The sequence below is a fragment of the Anas platyrhynchos genome, chromosome 1, assembly GCF_047663525.1.
Source record: "Anas platyrhynchos isolate ZD024472 breed Pekin duck chromosome 1, IASCAAS_PekinDuck_T2T, whole genome shotgun sequence".
Classification (NCBI taxonomy): domain Eukaryota; kingdom Metazoa; phylum Chordata; class Aves; order Anseriformes; family Anatidae; genus Anas; species Anas platyrhynchos.
In genome coordinates this window covers 125,361,697-125,389,004 of record NC_092587.1, presented here as the reverse complement: position 1 = coordinate 125,389,004, position 27,308 = coordinate 125,361,697, and the positions used below count along the sequence as shown (strand labels likewise).

Genomic DNA, 27,308 nt, shown 5'->3' with positions numbered 1-27,308 from the left:
ACAGTAACATCAGCTAATGCTTAAGGCATTAGGTATGCGTGTGTTTATCAACAAAGATTTCACAAAGTTTGTTAGTGAAACGGTTTTTATTCAACCCTCAAAGAAACACAACTGACATTTGTTAACAGCTCAGCCTGATGAAGCTGCGTTTGATTACAGTTTTCCTGCATATATATAGATATATGTACATAAACATATCTAAACAGATGCTCTGAAGCATTCAGAGAACACTCTTCTGCTGTTTCCAGCAGTGGGAAGGAGAGAGTGTGAGTGAGGAGGGCACAATTTGGGGTATTTGTGCTGAACCAGGACAGAGACAGGACTGGTGATGGGCTCAGAGCCAGGGAGCTGCTTCACAGAGGTGGCCACAAAGGATTGCTCCATGGCTGCTGACGTCCTCAGCGTGATTCTTCATGTCTTTGCTCTGGAGGCTGGAGGTTTGCCACCTCCTAAGGACACTGCCACGCACCAACCCTCCTAATCCCCACAACCTCACTCTGGTGTGAGGAAGAGGAGGAACACCTGGGAGAAGGGAATGTCAACAAATCTCCTGATTGTGGTCCCACCACTTTGAATTTGATGGAGTTACAGAAAGGGAGAAGCTGGATCCTGCAAGGAAGTTTATCCAGCATGTTGACTCAAGACACACTATATAAACAAACACACGCAAAAAAGCACAATCATCTCACAAATAAATAAATAGCTGCAATTTGTTTCAGTTGCGTGCTGGCTGCAGTCACCCCAGCCAATCTGCCAGCCACCGTGGAGCAGACCAAGCCGCAAGGAAACGTTGCCAAGTACAGGCACTGCACCCTGGTTTATACAGGATGGCATCTCCCCACAGCCGATGGCAGGGACACACTCAATGCCAGCCCCTCTAGGGCTGTTTGACGCATTGAACGCCTTCCAGCAGGGATGCCCTGAGGAGCAGAAAGCTGCCTGCTCCCCAGGAGGCTTTCCCATCCCTCTGCCCTCGGCTGGCAGAGCGTGGGCATCTCACACCTCTACCCCATCACCGCACTGCAGCCGTCCCCCCTCAGGAGGGCAGCTGCAGAGCTGGGCACCCCGGGAGACCACGGTGCCAGCAGGCACTGCCACCTCCTCCTTGTCATAGCAAACACAGAGGGGACAGCCATCGGCCACCAGGCTGCCCACAGCCTGGCAGGTGGGGGGCACTGAGGGGCAGTGCGGGGCGCAGGTGATGTCCCCGCTGGGCTGGCAGGTGCACAGCTTGCGGGCAAAGTCGATGTAGAAGGAGAGGCCGGCGGGGACACGGTTGTCAGTGAAGCCTTGCATCTCGCAGTCATCCTCCAGGTAGGGGGGGCAGGCGCAGGGAGGGGTGCAGGGTGGGCAGCAGCCCACAGGGGTGGGCTCAGAGCAGGGTGAGCAGGTGCTGGGGTCACAGATAGGTGTTGAGGCAGCGCCACAGAGCAGGAGGCAGCCCAGCCACAGGCAGAGTATACCAGCAGGAGTCATGCTGTTGGGGAGAAAAAATAAATTAAAAAATAAATAAAAAAATCAGTGCAGGCATCACACTAGGCATGGGCACACCAAGCCCCTGATGTCCAGGTAATTAACACCCTAATGGCTACTTTTTCCTGGGAGATATTTGGTCTTGGACATATGAGGAAACACTGCCATAACTGTGGACTGTGTTTCTCCACTAAATGTGCCAAGCTTTTAGTTCCTGACCCCTTGTGCTGTGCCCTTAGCCACCTGGAAGCTTTCAGCCCATGTTTTCTATCCAACTCGCTCCTTCACCCAGTCTCCTCGTTTCAATTTTTTGAAGCCTTCACTTTGTATGGAAGATTTTTCAGGCCTCAGACACTTCTCTGGCACTCCTTTCTCTGCCTCCTCCAGTTTTCAGCTTTACATTTTCAAATGGGGATCTCTTAACAGCAGTGAAATCCCATCCCCATGCTTGCTTTCTCCTCCTGGGCACCATCACTGCCGAGGGCAGGGCACCGCCAGGCAGCTCACACTGACGCTCTTGCATTTTTTTAGGCCTTTTTTTTTCAGACCAACAGATTTTCAAGACAAATTTCTATAAGTACAGCCTGCACTTCCATCTCTTCTGCCCCTAATGGAGTGACCTTGCATCCCGCTGCACCATGACCTGCCCACACGGCTGGCACCTCTGACCACCCCAGTGCCTCCTCTGATTACGTTAATAATAAGGTTGTGTCCTTATCTCTGTCCTCTGCAGCTGAGAGCCTCCTCTTGCAAACATACAACTACTTGCAATTACTTCTCAACTTTTCTTCTAAACAAAAATACTTCATTTTTGTTTCACTCAGACTCTACCTAGGTTTCCTCTACGGAGGCCACTTCCAGCCAAACCAAAACATCGCATTTCCCGTTTGCTGGATGCAGAGACGACAGCCTCTTGCTTACCCCAAGCCCCCTTTCTCAGTGATACCACTCAGAGACCCCCTGCCCTGTCCCCCCCCCAATTCTGGGTACCTGCAGCACAGCCGGGATGGGTGCTGGGGTGCGAGGTGTTGCAGACCCTGAGCAGGAGCCACAGTGCTGGCCAGCAGCACCCGGCCCTCTATTTATGTGGTGAGACCCGGTGAGGGAGGCGGGGAAGCCTCCACAGCACAAAAGGTGGCTGGGCAGGGCTGGGGAGATGTTTATCACGCTGGCTTTTTAGCACGATGTGCTAATGGGCTTGTGCTCCCACCTTGCAGAGCAATGGGGTGAGGAGCAGGGGAACGTGGAGTTTAGTAAGAGCAAGTGGCAGATCCTGCACCTGGGATGGGGCGACTGTGGCTGTATGTACAGACTGGGGGGTGAAACACTGGGGAGCAGCCCCGCAGAGAGGGATCTGGGGGTTCTGGCTGATGGCACATTGAACATGAGCCAGGCACGTGCCCTGGCAGCCAGGAGGGCCAGCCGTGTCCTGCGGTGCATCAATCATGGCACTGCCTGAAGGGAAGGGTTGGCCTGCGCTGCTCTGCCTGCTGGGGCCTCGCCTCAAGTACTGTGCGCAGTTTTGGGCACCACAATATAAGGACATAAAACTATTGGAGAGTGTCCAAAGGAGGGCTGCAAGGATGGTGAAGGGTCTGGAGGGCACAATGTATGAGGAGCGGCTGAGGTCCCTTGGTTTGCTCAGCCCCGAGCAGAGCAGGCTGAGGGGAGGCCTCATGGCGGCCTGCAGCTCCCTCACGAGGGGAGCGGAGGGGCAGGCGCTGAGCTCTGCTCTCTGGGGACAGCGACAGGACCCGAGGGGACGGCATGGAGCTGGGACAGGGGAGGGTCAGGCTGGGGGTTAGGGAAAGGGTCTGCACACAGAGGGGGGTCGGGCACTGGGACAGGCTCCCCGGGGCAGTGGTCATAGCCCCAAGCCTGCCAGAGTTGAAGGAGTGTTTGGACACTGCTCCCAGACACTGCTGGAGCAGAGGGCATGGGGTGAAGAGGGTGTGCTCGTGCTGCAGGACCAGGGTCTGTTCCCCTGCACTGTCCTCACTGACCTCCCAAGGCTCCTAAAGCCTGCAAATCCCCATTCCTCTGCTAGCTGTCAGCAGTGCCTCGTACCCTGCTAAAGCTGGCCATGCAGTCCTCTCCATCCCAGCCCAGGTGTCCAAGCACACATCACTCAGCTGCCCAGGGCAGCCAGGTCCCATAGGGCTTTCTGCAGACAAGGCAAACAAACCCTCCCCTGCAGGCTGAGGCTCTTTTCACCCCGTGGCGGCAGCGGGCAGGAGAGCAGCAGCCAGTCCCATGCAGCCAGGCTCTCTGCTGCAGGGCACGTCTGCATCCCCAGCGCCACAGCACAGGACGAACCCCAGCAGAGGCAGCTCTGGCGTCCTGTGGCCAGCTCTGCCCTTCCTACCCTGAGGGCGATGCCGGCACTCGGTGGCTTGTCATCTCCTCCAGCACGTTTGATTTCTGCCGGGTGGAAAGGGGAGCCCTGGGAACGCCTTGGAGGGGCTGGCTCCAGCCCAGGTGGAGCAATCCCAAAATGACCGGGGCTTGCGCTAACCTTTACTCGTTCCCACACTCACAGTCAGCATACAGGAGCCATTGTAAAACCGGGGCTGACGCTCGGCGGTTACTTCACCCCGTGCTGAAGTGCAGCTGCCTCTCACGTAGCCTCTGCACAGCTGCCAGCCAGCACACAGCGGCACGGCCGCTGCTGGCACCGCCGTTGCTCAGGCTCCGCTGCAGGGAGTGTGTGTGTTGCTGAAAGTTTCTGGGCAGCAAAAGTCCGGGCTGCTACCATGTCCTTGTGAAGTCCCCTTGGGATGCCAGCCGTGCCAACGAGGTGCTTGCTTAGGGGGTGGGGGTCTGGGTGTTGTAGGGGAGAGGCCAATAAAGGGGAGATCCCTGCCAAGAGACATGCCCTGGCTGAAGGAAGGAGGGAAACCTCCATGCCTCTTGCAGCCAGGTCTGCTACACAGGGGGAACGATTACACTTACAGACATCAGGAAGGGCTTAGCATGCTCTGGGATTCAGAGAGCAAGCTGCCCAGGGCTGTGCCCAGGTGGCTTTTGGAGATCCCAAGGAGGAGCCCCCCCAGCTCTCTGGGCAGCCTGTGCCAGGGCTCCTCACCCGCACAGCACAGAAGTGCTGCCTGCTGCTCAGGGGGAGCCTCCTGGGCTCCACTTTGTGCCCGCTGCCTCATGTACGGGCGCTGGGCACCAAATGTCCTTCAGTTTGCAGCACAGCTGAGAAAATAAATAAAACACACAGTAAGGTTGATCCCATCAGTCTATACTTTTTTTTTTTTTTTTTCCAGACAAATATGGTGATTAACTCAACCAAAAACTTGCAGATCCGATCTAGTGTGTGTAACTCAGGGAACAAAAGACAGCAGGGACACCATTCCCAACGATACATGCTTGAGCATTCTATAATTTAATAAAAATCTCATACAAACTAGATTAGATCCAAAATACGGACTGAGCACTTAGCAGTGGTTGTTGTCCCCTTGTAGCAGTTCCCAAGACTTACGGAAAGACTGCGAAGCTCTTGGCATGTTTTGAGAGCAACTCCCCCAGCAATTCAGCCGGTTCCCACAGCGCTCCTTTCACATCTGATTTCATTTACATTTTTTTGCGGCGGCAAATGGCCCTCCTGACCTTCGTTATCAGTTCCCGGAACACAACACTCCGACAGCAAAAGGAAGATCAGCCTCTCCTTCCCCTTTGCTCCCTTGATAGTGAGCTCGCGGGGTGAATATTCATGAGATGAATAACGCAGGAAATTGGGACGTGGCCGTATCTCCCCGCCCTGTTATCACATCCTCAGAACCAGCCTCCCCTTCTCAGGGGATGTGTGGCAGGCCCCAGTGCCACCAGCCCTCCAGGCCCTAGCTGGGAGCTTTCCGAGGGCCTGCAGGTCCTCCAGGAGCTCTCCTTCCCCTCCTGCCCAGCCCCTCGCCCCTCTTTCCACCCCCCATCCCCTGCCCGGCACAGCCCCTGGATGTCCCTTCCCTCCCCGTGCTTAGTGGGGGTCCACATCCCACCCCACTACACCTCCAGGCTCTGTCCCTCCTTGTCCATGAGGAGGAAGCAGCTCCCTCCTTGCCCACACAGCAGGACCTGGGTTTTGGTGTTTTTTTGCTGTTTCCTGCAGCCCTGTGTGGGTTTTGTCCCTGCTATGAGAGGTGGCGAGGGGCAGGAGGGTGTGATGTGGTGTCCCCAGCCCTCAGGAGGGCTCGAGCTTCTCGTGTTGGAGCTGGGCTCCAGCCCTGGTGGGACCTCCTCCTCCTCGTGGCAGCTGTGAGGCCTCAGTGCTACTGCCAGCAGACACAGCAAAACCCCAAACCAGGCAAAATCTGGGTAACCATAAACCCCCACCCTATCCCTACCCCCTCGTTACCTCGTCAGCCCTGGGCAGCTCCGTGTAACCACACATGGCTATCAAACGGCATTTCTTTGGTTAGCTTCTCTTTAGTGATACTCTGGGTGGCATTTAGCGGACAGGCGGTTATTACATTACAATTTTCACTGATTTTGAGAAACTATCAGATGGATTAGACCACAAAATATCTTCAGCCGCGTGTTTCGGGCTCAGGAGGAGCAGCTGACCCTGCCGGAGGCACGGGGCTCGGGGCAGCCAGGCTGCTGCCCTACTTCTTGTCGTTTCTGCTGACGAAGGTGAGGAGGTCCATCGCGGTGACCACACCAAACACCATCTGCTTCATGAAGGAGCTGCCATTTCCGTTAACTGTAAGCACAGAAAACGCCAATTTAGTGAGAAAACGAAGCAAGAAAGCAAGAGAAAGAAAGCAAGAAAGCAAGACAGCAAGAAAGAAAGCAAGGAAGAAAGCAAGAAAGCAAGCAAGAAAGAAAAGCAGATCCCACAGCCATGCAGGGGCTGTGCCTTAATAAAATTAGTTTAATAAGAAGCAAACCATAACTGGGGTAGCTGTTGTCTCTGCTGTACCTTCACTGAAATGACTGCTGTGGCCTTGGCCACGTTGCTGGGATCATGTCAGGGAGGTGTCAGCTGCAAATAACGCAGTCCTTACCTGCGCAGGAGCCTTGATTTCACAGTAGTTTTTGCCCAGACTCTGTTCTGGTTCTGTTTCTGTCAGCACAAAACTTTCCAGGCCAAACTAAGGAGACTCTTTAGAGCAGCAAGGAGACACTTTCTACTCTGCTCTCATAACGTCCTCTGATATCATTAATAAAATAACATTGCAACAATTACTTTAACTATCCGATAAATCTTTTCTTAAATGACAATACAATTAGCCACCAGAGTCCACACACAAGACAAAAACCAAGCTGTGAAAGTGTGGGAAGAAAGTAAGAAATACAGGGCTAACCGTGAGGGCATTAAAACAGCAGCTCTGGAGGAAAAAAATGGGTGTTGTGTGCAAGCCAGAGCAAAAGGCACCGCGTACAGCTGGCTGATACTGTTTGGTGGATGCCATTTAATGTGTATCAAAATGTCATACAAAAGAGACTTCTGTCTTCTTATGACAACAGAGCTGAGAATGGAAATTCTGCCTACGAGGGTTGGTTTTTGGTGAAAGAATTGGAAGCGTGCACCAAAAGCAGTTTTGAAGGAAACTCGTTTGGAGCATTTTGTAGGGACGTGAGCTGCTGGGGGCTTCGGGGCAGCAGGCCACAGAGATGCAAGCAGTGGGGCTGGGCTGAAGCCACGCAGTAGTTTTGGAGGCTGCGAGTTCAGGGGACAGCCCTTTGCTGGCAGCCAGCGCAGCACGACGTTGCACGTTGCTCAGATGTTGCTCACCACAGGAATGCTTTGCGTGTTCAATGCGTAAACCCATAAAATCAGGATAATTGCGCCCTTCAGCTCTCGTGTCACTCTAAACACGGGTCTTCTGACCGCTTTTTCGTCTTGCTACCGTTTTAAACAAAGCAACCCCCTCGAGGCAAAGCCAAATCTGTACCTCGGGAAGTTTTACGGTGTGATTGCACTGGAGAGGTGTGTTAGGTTTGCAGAACAGCGGCTGCCACCGTACATGTTTGGGTCGGGGGAGCAACACGGCGGGAGCCCTGCTGCCATCGGTGTGTCAGCAGCCTTCGTGCTGACGTGCTCCTACTACACGTGGTCCTACTGAGCTGGATGGCTCCACCTGGGACGGGGTGGCTGTGCACGGGTGTGAGAGTCAATCAAAGCTGCGGGTACAGCTGCTTTATGGGGCTGGTCTCATGGGCAGAGCAGCCCTGTGCCCCTTCCCACCCCAGGCAGGGCTCATACATGCATGCTTCAGGCTGTGTACATCACTGGGCATTTTACCCCTGACTCCCAGCTCAGGTGCCCAGGCTTTGTTCACGGTCCAAGACATCTGTTTTCAGATTTCTTGACTTCCCCTGGCCCACCAGAGGTGTCTGAGAGCACCTAGCCCCTTAGCAAAGAGATTTGCCCAGGCCTTCAGGGCACAGAGGGAGGAGGACATCTCTTGGCTGCATCCCCTGGGGTAGAAGTGGGAGCAGAGGTGTTTGGAGAAGACGGCAGAGCCTCCAGGCATACACAGCAGAGGGTCTTTAAGAAGTGGGATGCAGAAAGTGTGGTTTCTCCCCTTGCACTTACAGGCCCGAATTCCACCTTGGCTTTATCTAACCTGCCCAAATGCTCCTCTGCCCCTGCCCTCGGGCTGCTAATTCTGCAGGTCTCCGTAACTTCCCCCTTGTTTCCTCTGCTGCCCACAACCAGCACGGCGATGATTTGAATTCAAGGTCAAGAGCCTAAGTGGGTACGAAAAGCCTGGGGCTACAAAAGCACAACCAAAAGCACAAAGCGCCCCGAGCTGCTGCCTGCAGCCCGTGTCCACCTTGGTGTCAGGGCAGGTGAACACCTTCCCACCTCCCCGGTTGGGTTTACCTGGGAAACCACGAGATGAGGGGAGGCAATGGGGCTGACGTGGCAATGGGGCCAGGAAAGGAGAGGGGTGAATGAATAGCTGGCAGCTTCAGAGCTTTGCAGAGCTGCGGGGCAGAAATCCTCGCTGCAAAGGCAGAGGGGCTGCACATGTGGAGCAGCTGCACTGATCCCTCCCAAGCTCGGTTGGGGAATTTCCCTCTCCCATCTCAGCCACTTGTGCAGAGCCCACACAGCGCTTCCTCTCCTCGCAGATACCTACACTGCATTTGCGTGTGCACAACGATAGCAAAGTGGTCATTCTCCAGGATGCTGGAAAGCTTCCCAAGGCTGTCTTCTAGGCCAATCTAAACAGGACAGAAAAAGACAGTTTATGTTTCACTTCACACTTAGAGGACAACAGCGAGGAGCCTGCCTCCTGCCTCTGATCCTGGCCCTGGGTGGGCAGGATGGACCAGGATCTGGGTCCATCTGTTCTGGGGCGATGGGAGGGTCTGTGGGCAAGACACAAAGCTGCTGTGTGAACCCCACAGGCAGCATTTTCGCAGGTGGTGGTGCATAGGATCACAGAATGGCTCGGGTTGGAAGAAACCTCAAAGACCATCTAATTCCAACCCCCCTGCCATGGGCAGGGACACCTCCCTCCAGCCCAGGCTGCCCAAAGCCCTATCCAGCCTGGCCTCGAGCACCTCCAGGGACGTGCATCTCCTCCCCTTCCCCAGGCATGGCTTGGCCCCAGCGGTACCTTTGAGAACTGGTCGTAGATGACTTTCGTAACGGGGTCTGAGAACTGTGCGTTTCCAGCCCGCACCGAGGTGAGGGTGTTGCTGAGGGTCACCATTCCCAAAATGAGTCTGCGAGGGAACAGGGAGTTTTGCAAAAAGCCAGGCCTGAGGTCAGGCACACATTTTATGTAGGGGCTGAGCTGCTTTTTTTTTTTTTTTAAATCATGTTTGAACAACTTTTTCCCATTTGAACGGCCGTCCATGTGACGAGTAAAAATAGTTACCCTGATTCAGCAACGACGGGAGCCTGGTCGTATCCCTTCTCCTGCAGGATTTCAATCGCCTTTTGGCAGCTGACTTCTGGGAGAAGAATGAGAGGGGCTGAGAGATTCAGTTTCTGCACCTTGATGTTCCACCACCTGTTGGAAGACAAATGGCAGCGCCAAGCTGTTACTCGCGGCTGCGTGGCTGCGGGCCTTGCTCAGGGAGGCGAGGCCAGTGGAAATAAGAGCAACTGTGCGGGGATATCCTTTCTGCCTGCCTGCAGAGCTCACACTTTAAGCCTGTAAGCTTAAAGCAGAGGCCGACCAGTTTTACCTCTTTGGTTTGTAGCCTGGAGCCTCAAAATGGATTTGCTGTTCCTCAAGGAGAGAGCCTGACAGAAATGCTGGTGTGAGTTAGGAGGGATGAGCTACACTTGTTTGCTGGGGACCACAGGAAACTCACAATATCTCAGCCCTTGCAGAAAATGCAGGGCAATGTGAGAGGCTGGAGGGGCCAAGAACCATCCTAACCAGGTGTTAGAGGCCTTGGAAATATATAAAGCTTTTAGGAAATATTGTGCAGAAACCTTTGGTTAGAGTAACCCAAAATAAAAGGTGACACGAGGAACACCTGCAGTCCCTCAGTAAGCCTAGGTGCTTTCTCAACAAGCGCCGTTCGCCCAGTTACACGTTAGCTGCCATCAGCAGTCTGTGGTTCCCTGCCTTGAGGGGACATTTTCCCCATGGTGTGCAAGATGGATCTTCAGGACAGAAACTGAATTGACTTTGAGCAGAGAAGAGGGATATCTCGCCACTCAGGAGAGAGGAGCTGAGCTTCCAGCCTTCTCAGAGGGATCTGGACTCGACTGCATTTTTTCAGCAATAGAAGATAATACTTCCCTTTGAAGATAATCGTTCCCAGACTCGGGAAGCTGATTTCCTTAACGCAGCTCATACCGGCGGAAGTTGTCTTACCAAGGCTTATGCTCCTGGACATCATTTAGGAACCCGTTTTTTATCATCCATTTATCATTCACGAACTTGGACCTAGAAATCACCAACAAAGGACGGGTCTGTGAGCCTTCCGCACGCAGCCGTGCTTTGCTCCGTGCCCCAGACCGCAGCACTGCCTCGGGGCTCCCATGATTTTTGCAGCTGGCTGCTCTTAACCCCTTTTAAGGTCAACGGGAGCTGCGAGTGCTCAGGGCCTGCTCGAAGCACGCCAGCTATTTGCTTTCCTAACTCGGCTTGACTGACTCCTGCTCCGTGCAGTCGGTCAGCAACGAGAGGAAATAAACCCGGGCGTCCCAACAGCCAGCCCCTGTTGCTTATCACCACAGCACGACGTTTCTCCATGTTGTTTGTTTACTTTTTTTTTTTTTTTTTTTTCCCGTGAGCTGTTTGAGGGGAAAACAAGAAACTCACATGTAGTTCCTGACGGAGTCGGGCAGGATGACGACGCAGCGCTGACCCTCCTTCAGGTCTTTGGCTGCCCGCACGGCGACGGACATGGCGCTGCCCGAGCTGCCGCCTGGATGGGTACCCAGAGGAGAGAGAAAAATGTTGGGAGAGGGAGGACTGCTGGCCTCAGGGCCTTGTAGGTTTTTGGGACACGAAAAGACCAGGTGGAGACTAAAGGGACACGTCTATGTGATGGCTTGTGGCAACAGGACAAGGGCTGAGAGGTGCAATACGGGGACATCCATCCAAATGCTGCCCACACCTTCAGGTGAGGAGACGCTACGCCAAATCTAGAGCTTCTGGCCAGCGTGTTTGGCCGTCAAAGGTTTGCTTTACATGCATTGTAAAGAGTGAAAAAAACAAACCATGAACATTACATTCATGCTTGGAATACCAGGCCAACGTGATGGGAAGATCTAAACCCTCCCTGCATGTGTGTGTGTGTGCACGCATGTGGTGTGCTGCACGTAGGGGCAGCAGGGCCCTGCTTTACAGAGGCAATTCTCCCACTCGAGTGCTGGAAGTGAGAGACATTCCCCTATCTGTGTGCCAATTACGCACTGCACTCAAGGCATCACGTATTTTACAGCAGGTTAATTAGCACCGGGTCACGTTTTTCAAACCCATGATGAAAGTCCCTGAAAAATGCAGTTCTGGGAGCATGAAGCTATTCACCAGTTATAGCTGAGTTCAGCGAGCGGTTTCCATTGAAACACGGTGAGTCTGAGCCTGCTAGGTTAAATCAACACAACAAACTGCCTGATCTTCCTCAAAACTCCCTGGATGGGAGTGCTCAGGAGTTTTCCCAGCTGTAACCACAGGCCCGTAGCTGCGTATTGTCTGGCCCTGGACACAAACACGTAACTATCTGCTCCGGGACACTGATGCCGTGTAGAGGCTCTTTGGGTATAGGCAGGGTTTGCCTGAGGGCACCTGTTCATTTTGGAAAGCCCTGGGGATCACTTACAGCTTGTTGGCACGGGGAGAAATACTCGGTAAGAACATCTTACACTTACTTTACTTACAAACTTTCCCGGTCCAAACCTGGCACCTCTAGTGTGGCAATAGTTCAAAGACAGAGAGTACAGCCTCACAGAGTTGTTAGTGGTGGGACAGTTCTAGTCCACCTGTCCTGTCCTGAATCCTATTAATCCTTCTCTTCAGTCCATGTAACACTATACCAGGCAGAATTAGGCCTGAAGATCCAGTTCCCTGTGCAAAAGTGTTACAGCAAGAGGAGAGTTATTGCTTCTATAATTATTGTTGCCGAGGAGCCAGATCCCAGACCACTGACTCACTGCAACACCTCTGAAGTCTACAGCGGCCTACACACCAGCTCTGGATTCAGCCGTTCAGCCCCGTTAGCCTAGCAGGCACAAAATGCAGAGAGCACCTACCCCTGAAGTGTTTTGCTCCCAAAGCAATTAAACAACGAGGTTAAAAAGTTTGTCGAGTGAAGAAGAAGCTGCTGTCACTGATGCTTACCGCACAATAGTCCCTCCTCTCTGATCAGCCTGCGAGCCATGAGGAACGAGTCTCTGTCGTTGCATTTATACCACTGATCAACCACCTGAAGAGAGAGCAAGACAGTAAGCAAGTAAGCAAGGCAGAAAGCGAGACCTGGAAGTGCTATTTCAGGTTGTGACCCTCTGACGAACGCAGTGGTGCTGCTGCCTACAACATCTGGCAGCTCTGAGCTACTCTGAGGACTTGATGAAAACAAATGCATCTGTCAGGGCATCCCGAGCCTGGAGACTTTCTTTGTGGGCAGCTCCTCCAGCCTGTCCAGCCAGCATCCTTTCCTCGGGGAGAGAAAGGAGTAGGCTGGATGCAAAGACAAAGCTCAGGCAGAAGCCTCTCCCCACGCAGCTACTTACAGATCTGTCCAGGACAGTAGGGATGAAGTCGTGGCCAATGCCCTCCACCTCTATGGTGGTGTTGTTCGTCCTGTTCAGCTCACAGGGCAGAGCGACGATGGAGCCGTCAGGGTCTACGCCGATGATCTTCGAGGGAAGGAAGCTTGGTTAACCACAAAGGGAGTTCAGAAATAATCTCGTGACTCAAACCAAAAAATTACCAATGCCCTTATCAGCACCATTTTTCTCCCTGCGAAATTCACTAATACGCCTACCCACTGGCAGCGTGGAGATCTCTAGGACAAAAAAAAAGTACAGTTCCCCACTAGCTTTTTAAACAGATAGTGTTCAGCTGCTGCGGAAGTGGCTGTGGTGGCTTAAAACGTTATCACACCCCAGGTGTTTGTCATCACCCCGTTGGCAGGGGCTGCTACTTCCAAAGCTCAGCTCTTACGAGCGAGAGTGACCGGAGGGTTAGTCTTGACTGAAAGCAGAGGCAGGAAAACCCAGGGGAGCCACCGTTCCCAGTGAGCAGCCCTGCCTCCTCCAGCTTACTTTGCACTCTGGGCACTTCTCCTTCAGCTTCCTGGCAACGCCGGTGACGGTGCCTCCTGTGCCAGATCCAATCACCACCATGTGGACCTTGCCTGCAGGCCAGAGAAGAGAGATGTGAGAGTCAGCACGGCCTTCAGCACTGTCTCCCTGTTGTCCAAGCCTCACGTCCCTCAGCTGCTACAACAGGCAGCTGGCCCTTCCTCAGCACAGGGGGCTGAAGATGACCTCCAGATCTCCCAGTGGTTTCCACGATTCCTGCATGCTTGGCACCTGCTGGCTGAAGGGGGAGGGAGGATCTCAGCCCCTCCAGGCCTTTCAGACCACACCGTGTTGAGGCAAAGCGTGCAGATGAATAATGGCACGTAGCAGTAGCAGACACAACTTGGCAGCTGGTGCTAGCACCCGCAGGGGAAGATGGCAAGGCTCTGCACCGGCACAAGTGTCAGCCAGGTGCAGCCCCACTGAATTTGGTGAAATGGTGTAGGAGCAGAATCAGTCAGGCCTTCAGAGGCTTGTGATACAACTGCACTGGGGGAAAAGGACTCACAACTCACTACTGGCTGCCAGGAGGAGCAAATCTAAATGGTGTAGTGGTGGGAAGGCTGATAAGTTATGATCCGATTTGATTTGCAAATGGGGTTGCAGGATCAGATGCAACCTTGAGTGCCCTTATGGGTATGTACTCCCCTGTGGGTCCTCCCGGGACACCTCATACTTTCAGCTCACAGGTCACGGAGATGGATCAGCTGAGCAATGGGCCCTTCCTCCTTCAGGGTTTTGTTCACTGTTTTGTTTCTGGTCTCCTCCCTTGGGCTTTTGAAAGCAGAGGCCACAACAGGAAAGTCCTGCAGGCTTAGGTGGATCAGGAGCGGCCTGTGTGAAGTTGCCACACTGTGCACCAGCATTATCAAGGGTTCCTTCCCTTACAGAGGCCCTCTTTGTCATTTCTACACCTTTAGATGAACAAACTAGGTAAAACAAGCCTCTCGTAGAGGGCTCCAGCCCTCTGCACACCCTCGGCACGTAGAAGCAGCAGCGCAAGCGGTACCTTCGCACTGCTCCAGGATCTCCTCGGCGGTGGTGTCGTAATGAGCCAGGGGGTTGCTTGGATTTCGGTACTGTTTATTTCAACAGAGAACAGCACGAGTTACTGGGGAAAGCCTAGGTCAAATACCGAACTAGCAATAGCTCCTGACAAGCCCTGCCCAAAGCATCCAGCCGCCCCCCTCCTCTCCCTGGCAAGGGCTGCCAGGTCACAGGTAATGCCTCCTCTGTCACCTTGGAACAGTTTCCTGAGGACATTGAGGATTTGGCTGCGCAAAAGGCCTGGAAGGCTGAACGTGCCCACAGACATCCAGCCTCTGGTACACAGTGCTCATGTGGTGTCCCATATTCTGCATTTTGTGGGACCTGGAGGGGTTTTAAAGGCCTAGCTGCTGGAGGCAAGACAGTCCTTCAACATTTCAGCTATTGCTTAGAAAGAAGCATTATTAGCCTTCTCTGATGCCTAGAAGAAGCTGAAAACACAGCTGCACAATGCTCCCAAAAAGCTCAGAAAATAAAAAAACCTCCCCCCTCAAATGTAATTATTATTTTTTTCAAATATCATATCTATGATTTTGAGAGCAGCTTTGTCATTTGTGGCATTGGTGGCTGGCAGTGCAGCCAGTGAAGTGTCCCGGCAATGTGGGCCAGAGCAGTTGTCCTACATTTCCAGGGGGATTTGCTGCAGTGGGAACCCAGGTAGGGCGCTGAAGGGTGTGCAGCCCCACGTTCACACCTGTAGGCTGGGGAGGATGCTTCTGGAAAGCGTATTCAGGGATTGAGCTCCCTTTTTTGTTACCAGGAAGGAATGGTTTTTAGACATTGTGGGGGTTCCCTGCTCACTGTAGGGATCTTTTCTGCAATGGGGTGAGGCCAAAGGGAGAAGCATGTTCCTCTGCAAGAGCAGTGCTGCAGGAACTGATGCCATGAGTCACCAGGGTTTGCCCTTTTGGGTAGGGAGCTTATTTCTGAGGCAGGAGGGAGGCTGCTAGGCTGGTTTAAAAAGCGATTTTCCAGGTCAAAGTTAAATCTGAAGCAATATGAGGAGCCTTTCAGGTGTGCAAGAAAACCCAGCCTCCCCCACCTCCTGGCTTAGGCAGAAGCGTTACAGGTTTTGAGGTGCCCCTGATTTTGTTTCTGCTACCCTGTGCCTTACAGAGCAGCGATTAAGTTTCACGTGCCATAAAATGGTGACCCCACAATGATGAAATCTGCCTCCGCTGCCAGTTTGAGCAAAGCCCCCCAACACGGGCAGACTCGGAGCACACGCTGCGAGATGTGTTTGGGAAGGGAGTCTGCGGGGCAGCTGCGTTTACCTGGTCCAGAATGTGCGAGTTTGGGATTTCACTTTTCAGCTTCCAGGCAACGCGAATGTTGGACTCCGGGGCATCGAAGCGGGTGCAGGGGGTCCTCACGATTTCAACGCCCAGCGCCTTCAGGATATCGACCTTTTGGAGGGAAGAAAGGAGATGTAGGGCAACCAATCCCGTGTGGCGCTGGTAATCCGAACCCACGCACCCATGGCAGCATCAGATGCCAGAGCAGCTTCGCATGCGGGAGACATTTAGCATTTGGAGCTGCAATGCCCAGCACTTGGTTATGTACCACCTCTGACATCCTTCTGGCACCCAGCGCCTCCTGGCTGGAGCTGGCACACGGGTTCCAGCCTGGCCTCGTGCCCTGTCCTACTTGGGGACAGGCTGGGGACATGGAGGAGGTAGGTGACACTGTGCTGCTCTGCTCCATGGCACCTGGGGAAGGGGCAGAGGGAAGCAGGGCAGGGAGCAGTATCGGGGAAGCAGCTTTTGTATGTGCTGTGGTCTAAGCGGGCAAGGAGGAGGTCTCAAAGCTCTCCTTACCCTGAGTCCCCTTGTGGGAAGGAGCAACTCCCATAAATCTGCGGGTATTAATACACTGAGAGGTGTGGCTGTTGGGGCGAGAGGGTGTCAAAGGAGAAGGGGGGCTGAGTGCCACCACTTCTGGAGGCAAAGCCCGCGGCAGCTGCACGTGGCATCTGATCCAGAGCGAGCTTAAGTGAGATTTAGGTTGAAATGAGGGCGGTGCTTTGGAGAAGGGCTCTGTTCTGAGCCAAGTCAGGGGCCAGGGCTGGCTTCACTGGTGGTTGGGGGACAGTTGGACCAGGTGATGCTGGAGGTCTTTTCCAACCGTAATGGTTCTGTGATTTTATGAGCTCAGCTGAACAGTTTGTGAGACTTTTGCTCCCCACAGTGGTGATTTCTGCCATCCCCAGGGCAGCAGTTTCACCTGATCATCAGCTCTTGTGCAAAAAGGACTTACGTCCACCAGCTTGAGAGCGCATCTCAGAGAACCTTAAATGTCTCTCAGTTAAGGGAAATTGTAGCATGATGGAGAGCATCTCAGCGTGCTTTTTTGTAGTACCCTACAGAGCTCTGACCTTTTCCATGCTCATCTTCTCCGGCAAGACGACGATGCAGCGGTAACCTTTCACTGCAGCTACCAGTGCCAGCCCGATTCCTGGGTTGAGAGGAGGAAAGGGAAGCGTTTGACAACAGCATTTTGGCAAGGCCCACCGACACGCGTGCTCTCTCCTGCTTCCCACGTGCCTCTCTCCCACTGGTGAACACCACGTGGGCATTTTCACCAAGCTACACCTGAGGGCACCCTCCGTGAGTCCTCTGGGATGTCCCTGCGGGGGATGGATGGAGCCACACGGGGCATTTGGAGCAGCGTGTCCCCACAGGAGGGCACGGGGAACACTTGCAGGGAAAGTGGTGCTGCCCCAGGAACGGCAGCAGCGTGGACGACCTCTGGAGCAGTGCCCAGGGCACAAAAAAGCTTTCACCAGGGGTCCTGTGCAGGCTGCACAAAGCAGGGATATTCCTCTGCTGTCCCTCGACCTTCCCCACAATCTGGTGCCTGAGCAGGATGACTGTGACAATGGGGGGAAAACAAAACAAAACAAAACAAAACAAAACAGATTTATCTTCCAGCCCATCAGGGAAGCCCTCTGTGGGAACCTCTGAATATTCAAGATCTTCCCATGCAGAAAGCAGGTGGGGTTGCCCCAGCCCTCAGGAATTTCAGGATTTCAGCCATGAGACATCTCCGCACTCAGAGGCTGCCAGGAGGGAGGGAGGCGAGCTGAGGTGAGGACAGAGCCGAAGCCACAGTGCCTCAGGCTAGGTGGGAAGGAAAGCACATTGCCCTGGGGAGGTGCAGGCAGCTCGGGCTGTTCCCAGCTGTAAGGACTCCTCAGATCTCTGTGCCAAGCCCTCGGAGGTGCCAGGCTGGATGGGGCACACCAACATTTCCTACCCGTGTTCCCCGAGGTGGGCTCGATCAGCGTGTCTCCCGGCTTGATGATCCCCGCTCTCTCCGCGTCCTCCACCATCCTCAGGCTGATGCGGTCCTTCACGCTGCCCCCCGCGTTGAAGTACTCGCATTTTGCCACTGGGAAGCAAAGGTCAGGCTCCATCAGGGACAAGCTGGGGGCACCACGCTGCCTCGCGGGCACTTTTGGGGTGCGAGTCTCTTAGTTGTAGGGGAGGCAACGCCATCAGGCTGACAAACCACCCAGCTCCGTGAGCAGCCAGAGCAATGGGGGGGAATCTCAGTGATTATCACTGCATTTTATAACGCAGACTGCCAAAACTTCAGCTACACAGACGGCCTCAAAGGCACGGAGATGACAAAGTAATTGCATCTAATCTTAACTGCTTCCTCAGGGCTGCAAGCCTTCGTTTCTTTGCTGGGCACGAGGCTCTGTGCTGACCCACACACAGCTCAGGAACACGCAGCTGCTGTGAGTATCCTAATTCTCCTTCCCTTGCTGCACCATGGGAGGGAGACACCACCCCAGAAAATGGGGCTCTGTCTCGTTCCCTGGCTTGCCCAGTTCTGTCTGCACCAAATAACCCCCAAGAGCTTGCCCCAGCCAGACACTGTCCAAGGGGAAGGCAGCTTCAGAGAGCACAGATCTCTTCATGAGGACATGTGCCCTGGGGAGGCTGCTTACCCTCGGGGCTCCCTACAGCCAAATAAGACTGTAAGTGCCTGCTGTGCTGTTTTATGGGGTGCGAGCACTAGCCAAGTCTCTCCTTCCTACACCGTGATGTGAAACTCATGAACCTTGATGCCTCTGAGACCTCTCTCTTTCTTTCCAGATGGCTGAAATTAAACGGGGTTAAAAGATATAGGAAAGGAGACTGAGAAGTCCATATAACAGAAGCAGACTAATTGCATCATGCTTATTCTGCAGGACAGCAGGCTAAAAACCCTTGTGTGAGCTGTCACTCCTGCCTCAGAGGCAGTGAGAGAGGACTTGAGCCCTGCTGGAAAACCTGGCACGCTGGTGACCGATACACCCAGCTGCCTGCAGCCCCTGCTCTTCTGCCTCCAGCTGCGCTTTGGGATCGTCCCCGGGGGAAGCAGAAAGTGAAATCCCTGGGGGCAGTGCCTGGCCCAGCTCCAGCTCAGCCGGCAGGACACACACCTGTCCCTCCCCGTCTGCTCTTGCTCTCCACTGAGCCTCTTCTGAAGCCCCCACTGATGCTGCCCCTCAACCTCACCTCATGGCCCGGAAAAACCTGGTGGAAAGGGGAAACTCACAGAGCTCACACTTGAGCCCATAGGACTTCCCGATCTTGTTGACTCGGACCATTGGGGTACAGCCAATTTTCTTCAGGATGTTGGGCAAGATCTTTGTTTCTTCTGGTCTGTATGAAAGGATAAAAAAAAAAAAAAAGCCAAATCAGGGCAACTTTTTATGCAACATGAACCAAGATAAAACCTGAGTAAGGTTACAGCAAGACCACCAAGAGACTCCTTTTTTCAAGAGAAGAGATTTCCTTTGACAGGTAATGTCAAAAGGAGCTGGTTGTGGTCTTCCATCACTTACCATCAGTTATTTATTCCTTTATGTAAAAAATAATGTAGTTATTTTTCAGGGCTGTTCTGAAATGCCTTGCTCTACAAGACCTGAGGGCAGATGTGTAATTAAGTGAAGTGAGAACAGTAAACAAGCCTCAGGATCTCACACAGTTGGTGAGAAAGCCAGCAGACCATGCACAACACGTGCCTCTTCTTTCCTCCATCCAACCCAACACAACCTCTGCTGTTCATATTTTCATCCATCTCTACATCAACCTTTTCAGTCTCTAACTATCTAACAAGCAGGGGTCTCTCTCAGCAAGGTCTGCTCACCAGCATCAATCGACTGCTGCATTTCAGAGCAGGAAGGGCCACCACCTGGTCTGGAGAAGATACTGTGCTGAATCCTGCCTGAATTTCATGCGTGAACCTGGCAGCTTTTTCAGCCAAGGACTTGTCACACTCTCGGTGTTTGCCAGCGTGTGCCCACAATACAGAAACCAAACACCAGTCTGGATGCTGCCTTTCACAGATCTGCGCAGCCCAGCTGTGCTCATCCAGAAGCCACGTCCGCGGTGACACATCTCAGCTTCACCTGGGGCAAGGCAGCAGTGCACCTTTGCTTCCAGCACAGCCTTGTTACACACAGCTCAGAGCTTTGCCCCGCTCCTGTGGGCTGCGTTGTTAATTCTGCTGTGAAGCAGAGGACTCTGGATTTTTTTTTTTTGGCAAATAATTAAACTGAGTTCTTGGATCAAGGCAATTCAGCCTCGTGGTTTTGTTGGTCTCTGTCGGATGCCAGCAGAAGCCAAGAACCACGTCATAGCGATTGCAACCAGAACGAAAAAGCCTTGTTTGCCCAACACATGGCTGAACGCATCCTGCCACGCAGACAGGGAGCTGGTGTCCTTGAACTTCTTAAAAGAAGGAGGAAGAAGATTGATGAGGGCCGTGTTTATTGGGGCCACAAATGTATTGCCCCTGGTCGATAGTCAGCACGTCTCTCTCCGAGCGGGGTGACAAACCCCCACCCCCTCGCCGCTCAGCTCCCCTTTGCACGGCTCTTGCCCACTATCATCCCTTGAACCTTGAACCCAAGTTATCCTGGTCTGCTATCGCGGCCAGGCAGATGGCTGTCTGCTGACAGAAGGGCCATGTGATGCAGGGATGACATGCTGAGTTACTTAATGACACACACACGCACCTCCCCTCCGGGTTTTGCAAGAAGGGTATAGACGCTTCTTGCCCTGCGAGGGGACAGGGTGGCGTTGCAGTGCAGACGTTTACATCGCACGCCCAGAAATGATGGCACATTGCACGTGTGCTCTTGCCTCTCCCTCTGTGTTACCTCTGCTGAGTGCTGGTAAATTTGGGGCACTAACTCAATAAATGAGCTTTCCCCACAGCTGAGCCATTTTCCATCTGCCCTAAAAGCGGCTGAAATGCTCAGTGGTTCCAGTGGGGCCAAGCCATGGCATGAGGAGGCACCAAATTTTCTGCAGTTTCTATCAAATTCCTTCCCTAGTGACTACCATATCTTACTACAACAATAATGCTAGCACAGTCAGCTTCGTTCCCCAGCTAGGTGAACGCTCTGTGTGTACCTGAAGGTATCTTTGGATAGCAGGATCTGTGGAAAATGCCTTTGGTGCTCCTAAAGGATAGTGTGGGGGTACTCCTGTCTTGAAATGGTCGCTATCAGTTCAGGATAGCAGTGGACAATATATATATATATATATATATATATTATTTTTATTTTTTTTTCTCCAGGATTTCTGCTTTTACTCATTGCATGTTATTCCATGAAAGGTCCAAAGGAAAAGCAGTCCTGGCAAAAAAAAACAAAAACCAAACCAAACCAAACCAAACCAAACCAAACCAAACCAAAAAAAAAAAAAAAAAAAAAAAAACACGTAAGTGATCCTTTCTGTAGCAGGTCAGAACTGGATCAAGGACTATCAGAACCACTCAACCTCTTCATCTCTCAGAAAACTTAAATAATTAATATCCTTAAATATAGTACCACCTTGCCTTCTTTCCATGGTACTATCCCCTTCTACCTCAAAAACTCAGGTTTCACATGGGAATTACAGAAAGTCCAGAGATTTTTGCCATATCAGCTGCCATCCAGAGCAGGAAAGACAAACAGTTTCCCTTCCACATGTTTCTGCAAAGTGAAATGGTGATGTCCCAGTGCTTCATGACTCCTGTCTATTTTTATCAGTGCAGCAGACTACACGTCAGCCCCTGCCCCAGTGATGCCACAGGAGCCCCCTCGGCCTGTTCCCATCCTCAGGGGACTGTCCTGATGTTCCCAGTGCCCTGCTGCTGGAGATGCCCTGCTGCACCTCTCACACCCCACTGCTGAATCACTAAAAATTGCTAAATAACGATGTTATCCTGCTCAGCATGGTAACAGAGGATAAAACACAGTTTGGCTGAAAAGATCTGAGCCTGTCCTGAGGCGCTATCTGCACCACTTGCCCTGTGTGAGTGACTGGGTTGACACTAAGCCTGTGGAGCCCACTCCTCCTTCATGGGCCAGACTTGGGGGCTCCTGAGCTTCACAAGTGCTGGTGGGCCATGCTCCAGCTGTGTCCCACCTTGCACGTGGGACAAACTCCCCACGCCGGCTCACAACTGGCAGGCATTTATGCAGAGCAGCGCCTCACCTCCACAGTTCCGCGCGTAGCGGAGCTGAATTTGTGCTTTACATCTTTGGCACAGCAGGGACGTGTCCGCAGTTCCCCTGACATTTATAGGACAGCCTTATCTTTAATAGCCTGTCTGCGTTTGGTTTGCAGGGCCATTAAAGCACCTCTTGTCTAATCGGGGCTCTTTGTCAGGCTTGCCTCACCCTGGGAGGAAATCTGCTGCTGTGCGGACAAGAACAGGCTCAGAGCAGCCACCTCGCCTCGCGCTGCACTCTTGGGTCACTTACACAGTGTGGGCAACCTCTGCGTGTGACATTCCCTCATTAATTAAAAGCCCAGGCCCTGGTAATCAGTTTTTTATGAAAGTGTCCAGCCACCGAAAAAGGACATTGCTAATATTTTGAAGTCTTTCTTCACGCTGCGTCAGACTGTTTGAATGAACGAGTGTCGCTGTGAACGGCAGGCCTTTGGCTGGTGATCGCACAGCTGTCACTGCCTTTTGTCATACAAAGGAACGGCTGTGACAGCTTTGGGTTGTAAGCCTGCAAGGACGTTACAGCTGGGAGAGCCACTGCCGCATCTCCACCTGTGCCTAGCAGCTGGGAGCACCTTCACTCCTGCTGTTGAGCACCAGATTTCACAGAGTCCATTCTGCAGAAGTGTACAAGTCCCTGGTTGAAATCTACCTCTGAAATATGTTCATCTTAATTCTTCTAAAGCCAGATGCCCCAAACTAGCAGATGCTCCCAAATGTCTGATGGAAAACACAGAGCGTAACAATAATGCTTCATCTTCACAAGCTGACATCGAGCTTCCTGCACGCTAAAATAACCAGCACGAAAGAGTTACTTACAAGGGTATACAGGAGTGTGGAGACTTGTTGGAAGGCGTTGCAGCTGTCCACATGCACTTGCTGGGCAAGTTGGGAAGAATCCATGAGCTGTCGGCTTTGCATTCCTGACTTCCCATACAGCTGCCGTTCATGAGCAGGCAGGCCTTGGTCATCTCCTGTGTAGGGGAAATAGAGCCCCACAGTCACCTGGAAGGAAAAGCTTGGTCGATGGGCACCTGTGTAATAATTCCTGTGTAATAATTGTCGAAGGCAAGAAACAACTTCCACATTTGGGTGTGAAGACGGGATGGAGAGCCTGCTTGGGGCATCCCTACTGGCTGTTCAAAAACCCCGTTCTACAGATGAATTAAGTGGTGGAAATTGCTCTTTTGTCACATGTCCAGCTTTGGTGTACTAAACCACATATGTAGTAAAACATGTCCTAACCACCGTCTCCAGTAAATCTTCTCCTGTTCAAATGTACGTTGAATCACAGAATGGCTTGGGATTGAAGGGACCTTAAAGCCCACCTGGATCCACCCTCCTGCCATGGGCAGGAACACCTCCCCCCAGCCCAGGCTGCCCAAAGCCCCATCCAGCCTGGCCTTGAGCACCTCCAGGGATGGGGCACAGCTTCTCTGGGCAGCCTGTGCAAGTGCTTTCCAGTACATTGAAGCACCTCTCCTCCACCACTAGAAAACATGGTGCTCTGTATTTTATCATTTGGTCAAGAGCAGGTTGTTGTTGTTGTTGTTGTTGTTTGTTTGTTTTCATCCTAGCAATGAAGAAACTGTAGATAAGTCTACCCTGTAAATAAGCCGAGAATACTTGTACTGTGGTGTTGGGCCTCGAAGAGATGAAAAGACCCCTCTAGTCCGGCATACAAGAACATTAAAAGTTAAAAAAAAAAAAAAAGAGAGAGAGAATAAATAGAAATAAAAAGTCAAGGAAGGACAACAACGGTGTTAGGAGGTCTAGAACAATTTCTGTAATGTCTGTATGAAAATGCTTTAAAAAGAGCAGGATTCTTCAGGCTGAAAGTGAGACAGGTGGCTGTAAATCCTGGTGGATATGTGGAAGGTGAATGAGAAACACTTTTCTGCTTCTTTGCGTTGAATAGTAGTCAAAATGAGAGTGTCAGGAACAGCTATAGGAGCGAAACAGGCAAAAGTGGAATTAGAAAAGGGCTAGTCAGGTTCACAAAGGTGAAGTTCATTAGTGGCTCTTAAACACACTGGCCTTAATGGTACCTGTGCTCTGGGAACACCCTATATGTGGAGAAAAGGACAGGTCTGGTTTTATAGTTTATTCTCAGTGTCTGCTATAGTTTCTACTATTATGATCAGTACTAGTAACAGGATAAAGGGTTACATGGAGTTTTGATGTGCCCCTTTATGGTGTGAGCTTCTGTGGAGTGACCATCTATGTATTTAATCAGCCACCTTCTTCTGCTAAAGAAACTAGCCACATGGAGAAAAGAAACATTTTTGGTAACTGGAACTTTCTTTTCTGGCTTGTCCACAGAATGAATTGGCCCTGATTCAGCCTTCACTGAATAAAGGGACCTTACGGCTCGGTAGAGTCATGTTTGGAGACTTGCACCCAGGCTGACTGCTGCACCTACAAAGCCCTGCTGACTCACAACAGCCAGGCAAGCAGCCAGCACACTGTTATGGCTGGCTCCTGGTTATCTAATTAATTTGTAGCTCAACATGTAAGCCCAAGGGCAGCCTTAATTACCATTTCTGCCATCCTCCTGCTTGCTTGCTTCACCCGATTGCAGTCACTTCTTTTGAAGTAGCCCAGCAGGTTTATCTGAGGTCAGAGCTGTGCTTTCCCAGCTGCTTCTCCACCAGCCAGGAGGATGGGGCTGGGGTTCACTTTTTGTTGGGGTGTTCCTGAAACACAGAAATATAGCATTTCAACCAAAGGCACTAGAAATTCTCTGAAGACGGAGGTTAATAAATGTGCGGGGTTACCTGGCCCAGCCACCCCAGCATGAAGACCACCACCAGGCATGGTGACCCTGACATTAAAAACAAACTATGGAGCCTGACAGTAGTGAGGGCCCAGCTTCATACCCTAAGTGCGCCTCTGTGCCTCAGATTATGAGCACTTTGAAGCACTTGAGAGTCCACATTGTCAGTCAGATACGACCCAAGGCCCAAAGCAGGCCTGTCACCTCCTGGGGGGGGCAGGCAGACATCGTGCCACCTTGTGTGGAACCAAGTCAGCCAGTTGCAATGCACTGGATGTAGGCACACAGAGAAAATTTGGGTACAAAGAGCTCATCCTGAGCTGGTTTATCCTCTTTTCTCAGAAAAAAAGGCCCCTGGAGGGACCTAGCACCCTGAAGCCATTTCTGTTCCTCAGGCAGATGGCTGGCACCTGCTCCAGCCCCACAAGGCAACAAGGCCCCAGGTGCACAGGGCAGACAGGTCAAAATGGCTTGGACCCTGCAGTGGGTCTGATAAAAGCAGTCCTTGCAAACTTTGCCTCTCCATGTTGTACCCGACCACCACCAAACCTGTAGTTTCTTGGGAGGGATTAAAGGGAAAAAAAAAAAAAAAAAAAAAAAGTAATTTTCCTTGCAAGCCAGGATTTGTGTCAGCCTTGAGAGTGTCTCCCCAAGCAAATCCTTATTTACCTAATGCATTAACTGGGAAGGAGCAAAAGTCACTTGTGTGGGTAAAGAAGAGATAAACTGCAATTTATCAGGGGGAGTTAGCATGTTTTCACAACTGAGGCCTCTGTTTACCAACGAAAATGTTAGAAATAAGATTTTATTAGTAGTATTTTTATTTACTGAGGCCCGAGTATGCCCATCTTCACCATTTTGTGCTAGGGTTGAAACATAGGAGAGGCTGAAAGTTTTAGCTGCTACAAAAGAGCACAAGGTCTGCTTTTTGGATCCTTCCCCTCTTTGTGGGTGTTGATCTCCCTGTCCTGGTGGGTGCTGACCCCCAGGAGGCTGGGCAGTGGCTGCTGGGCACAACGCAAGCCCCTGTCCCCTCCAACAGGCCCTGAGGCAGAGCCTGGCTGTGCCCTCCTCTCCTCAGGCCAAGGCCAGGAGATTTTAGGGTGATGTGTTTATGGGAAGAGCTGGTGGACATCATTAAGCACACGGAGCTGTAGGGATCACTGGAGAGGACCTGGTACCACTGACGCCCTCCATGCTGGGGTATAATCCAGGTTTGCACGTCCAGTTTAGGTTGGTGGTCCCTGAGACTTTGTGTTTCAGCTAAGCATGTGGGGAGCCACCACTACCCATTTGGCTGTGGTGAGACAGCACAGACTACTGCATGGAGGGAATGACATTATTGGTATTCCACTTTTTAAAATAAGATCACATTCTACTCATTATGTCCAGTTCCCTTGCCATCTAATACATGAAAACAGAAAGAATGGGATTTTTCATTTATTCAGTCACCCCGAGTAGATTCAGACATAGTTTCTAGATGCCCAGAGAACAAAGAAGCAAGACCTGCCCCTTGACTACGTCAATGTCTACATTCCTTACTGCCAGAGGATTTCTCATTTATCTTCTCAAAGGCTGGTTAATTCCCTGTGCAGTGCTGTAGGACTCAACAGATACCCTACCAACCTTGAATCATTCTAAAATCTCTGCACAGCCATGCCCAGGGTCTGGATTTGTAGTTAAGATAAGAGACATTTAAAGCCACCGCGCTTCTGAAGCAAAACTTAAAAATTGAAGCCTGAAGCACAGGAACGCCCAGAAAGTCTATACGAGATTGCGGACAACCTGAAACAGTACCAAGAGATCAGCAGAGCCTGACCTTCCCTGTATCTTTCTGAGGCCTTGACGCAACACCAGAGGAGTAAGCCACTCCTCTGCTGATAGATTCAGCGGCCTCATCCTGCTACCATGCTTGCTCGGTGAGAAGCACAGGCAGGAAGGGGGATGGGACCACTGTGGAAAGTCTGACTGCAGCTGGGGATTGCTGAACAGAGCAATGTCTAACACAAACATCTCCCCACACTGCTTCCACTGCAGTTTCAGGTCACCTTACATCACAAAGCAAAGGTATGTCCTCTCCTGATTACCACAATTCTTACCTATGTCCCAACAGTCCTTCTAAGCCCTGCCTGAAGCTTCAGCTATTATTTGATTAGCTGTCAAATACGTCTGACCTGTTGTAGGTGTCTTGTAACGGCCCCGTAAGTCTCTTCAGAGTGCAAGACTTCCAGTTAGAGCAGCCTGAGACGAGACAGAATGGGGAAAAGATAATGGAAATATCCACTGGAACTGGGAGGCGGTCCAAGCGGCAGGGCACGGTTACATGTAGCTCTGCAGCTGCTGCCACTTACGGAAATTATATGACAAAGAGCACAAGCTAATATTTATAGAGTACTTCACAGATAAGAGATTGTGATTATTAGGTTATCAGACTGTGCTGATAACTTCAATAGGAAGAATTAGATACTTCAAAGCAGTCTGAAGGAAAATAACTGAGCAGAGGAGAGAGAGTTCATGGAAATTTACTCCATTCAAAGCGAAATGCAATTTTCTTGATCTACGTTAAAGAAATGGTATCGCTCTCAGTGAGCGAGACAAATGCAGCATCAGTTCAACAGAATCAGAGAGGCATCTCGGGAGGTCCCTGGACCTGCTCAAAGCTGGGTCGGCGCTGGGCACAGACTCAGCACTTTGTCCTCTTGGGGCCTGCAGACCTCCGAGGATGGGGGCTGCACGGGCTCCCCAGACAACCTGCTCCACTGCCCAACTGGCCATGCAGCACAA

At 51.9% G+C, this 27,308-nt stretch overlaps 1 protein-coding gene across 1 annotated transcript; it reads right to left on the bottom strand.

The window, feature by feature from the left end:
* LOC101798015 (cystathionine beta-synthase) lies at positions 1–27,156 on the bottom strand. Its single transcript, XM_027448717.3, has 18 exons — positions 26,699–27,156; positions 24,287–24,444; positions 22,568–22,722; positions 18,800–18,906; positions 17,507–17,641; positions 16,626–16,705; positions 15,526–15,657; positions 14,214–14,283; positions 13,166–13,257; positions 12,632–12,757; positions 12,240–12,324; positions 10,719–10,824; positions 10,269–10,340; positions 9,315–9,449; positions 9,051–9,159; positions 8,568–8,652; positions 4,961–6,178; positions 1–1,477 (listed from the first exon to the last, which is right to left on the bottom strand). The coding sequence occupies exons 2-17, from the start codon at positions 24,296–24,298 to the stop codon at positions 6,081–6,083; spliced, it is 1,599 nt and encodes a 532-aa protein (XP_027304518.1). The 5' UTR covers positions 24,299–24,444; positions 26,699–27,156; the 3' UTR covers positions 1–1,477; positions 4,961–6,080.
* Positions 27,157–27,308: the final 152 nt, after the last annotated feature.

Excerpts from the sequence above, each read along its gene's own strand:
- LOC101798015 (XM_027448717.3), bottom strand. Across the intron at positions 12,758-13,165 it reads AGAAGTGCCCAGAGTGCAAA|ATCATCGGCGTAGACCCTGA; the intron begins GTAAGCTGGAGG and ends CTTCCCTCGAAG. Across the intron at positions 9,450-10,268 it reads GTCCAGGAGCATAAGCCTTG|GTGGTGGAACATCAAGGTGC; the intron begins GTAAGACAACTT and ends GTCTTCCAACAG.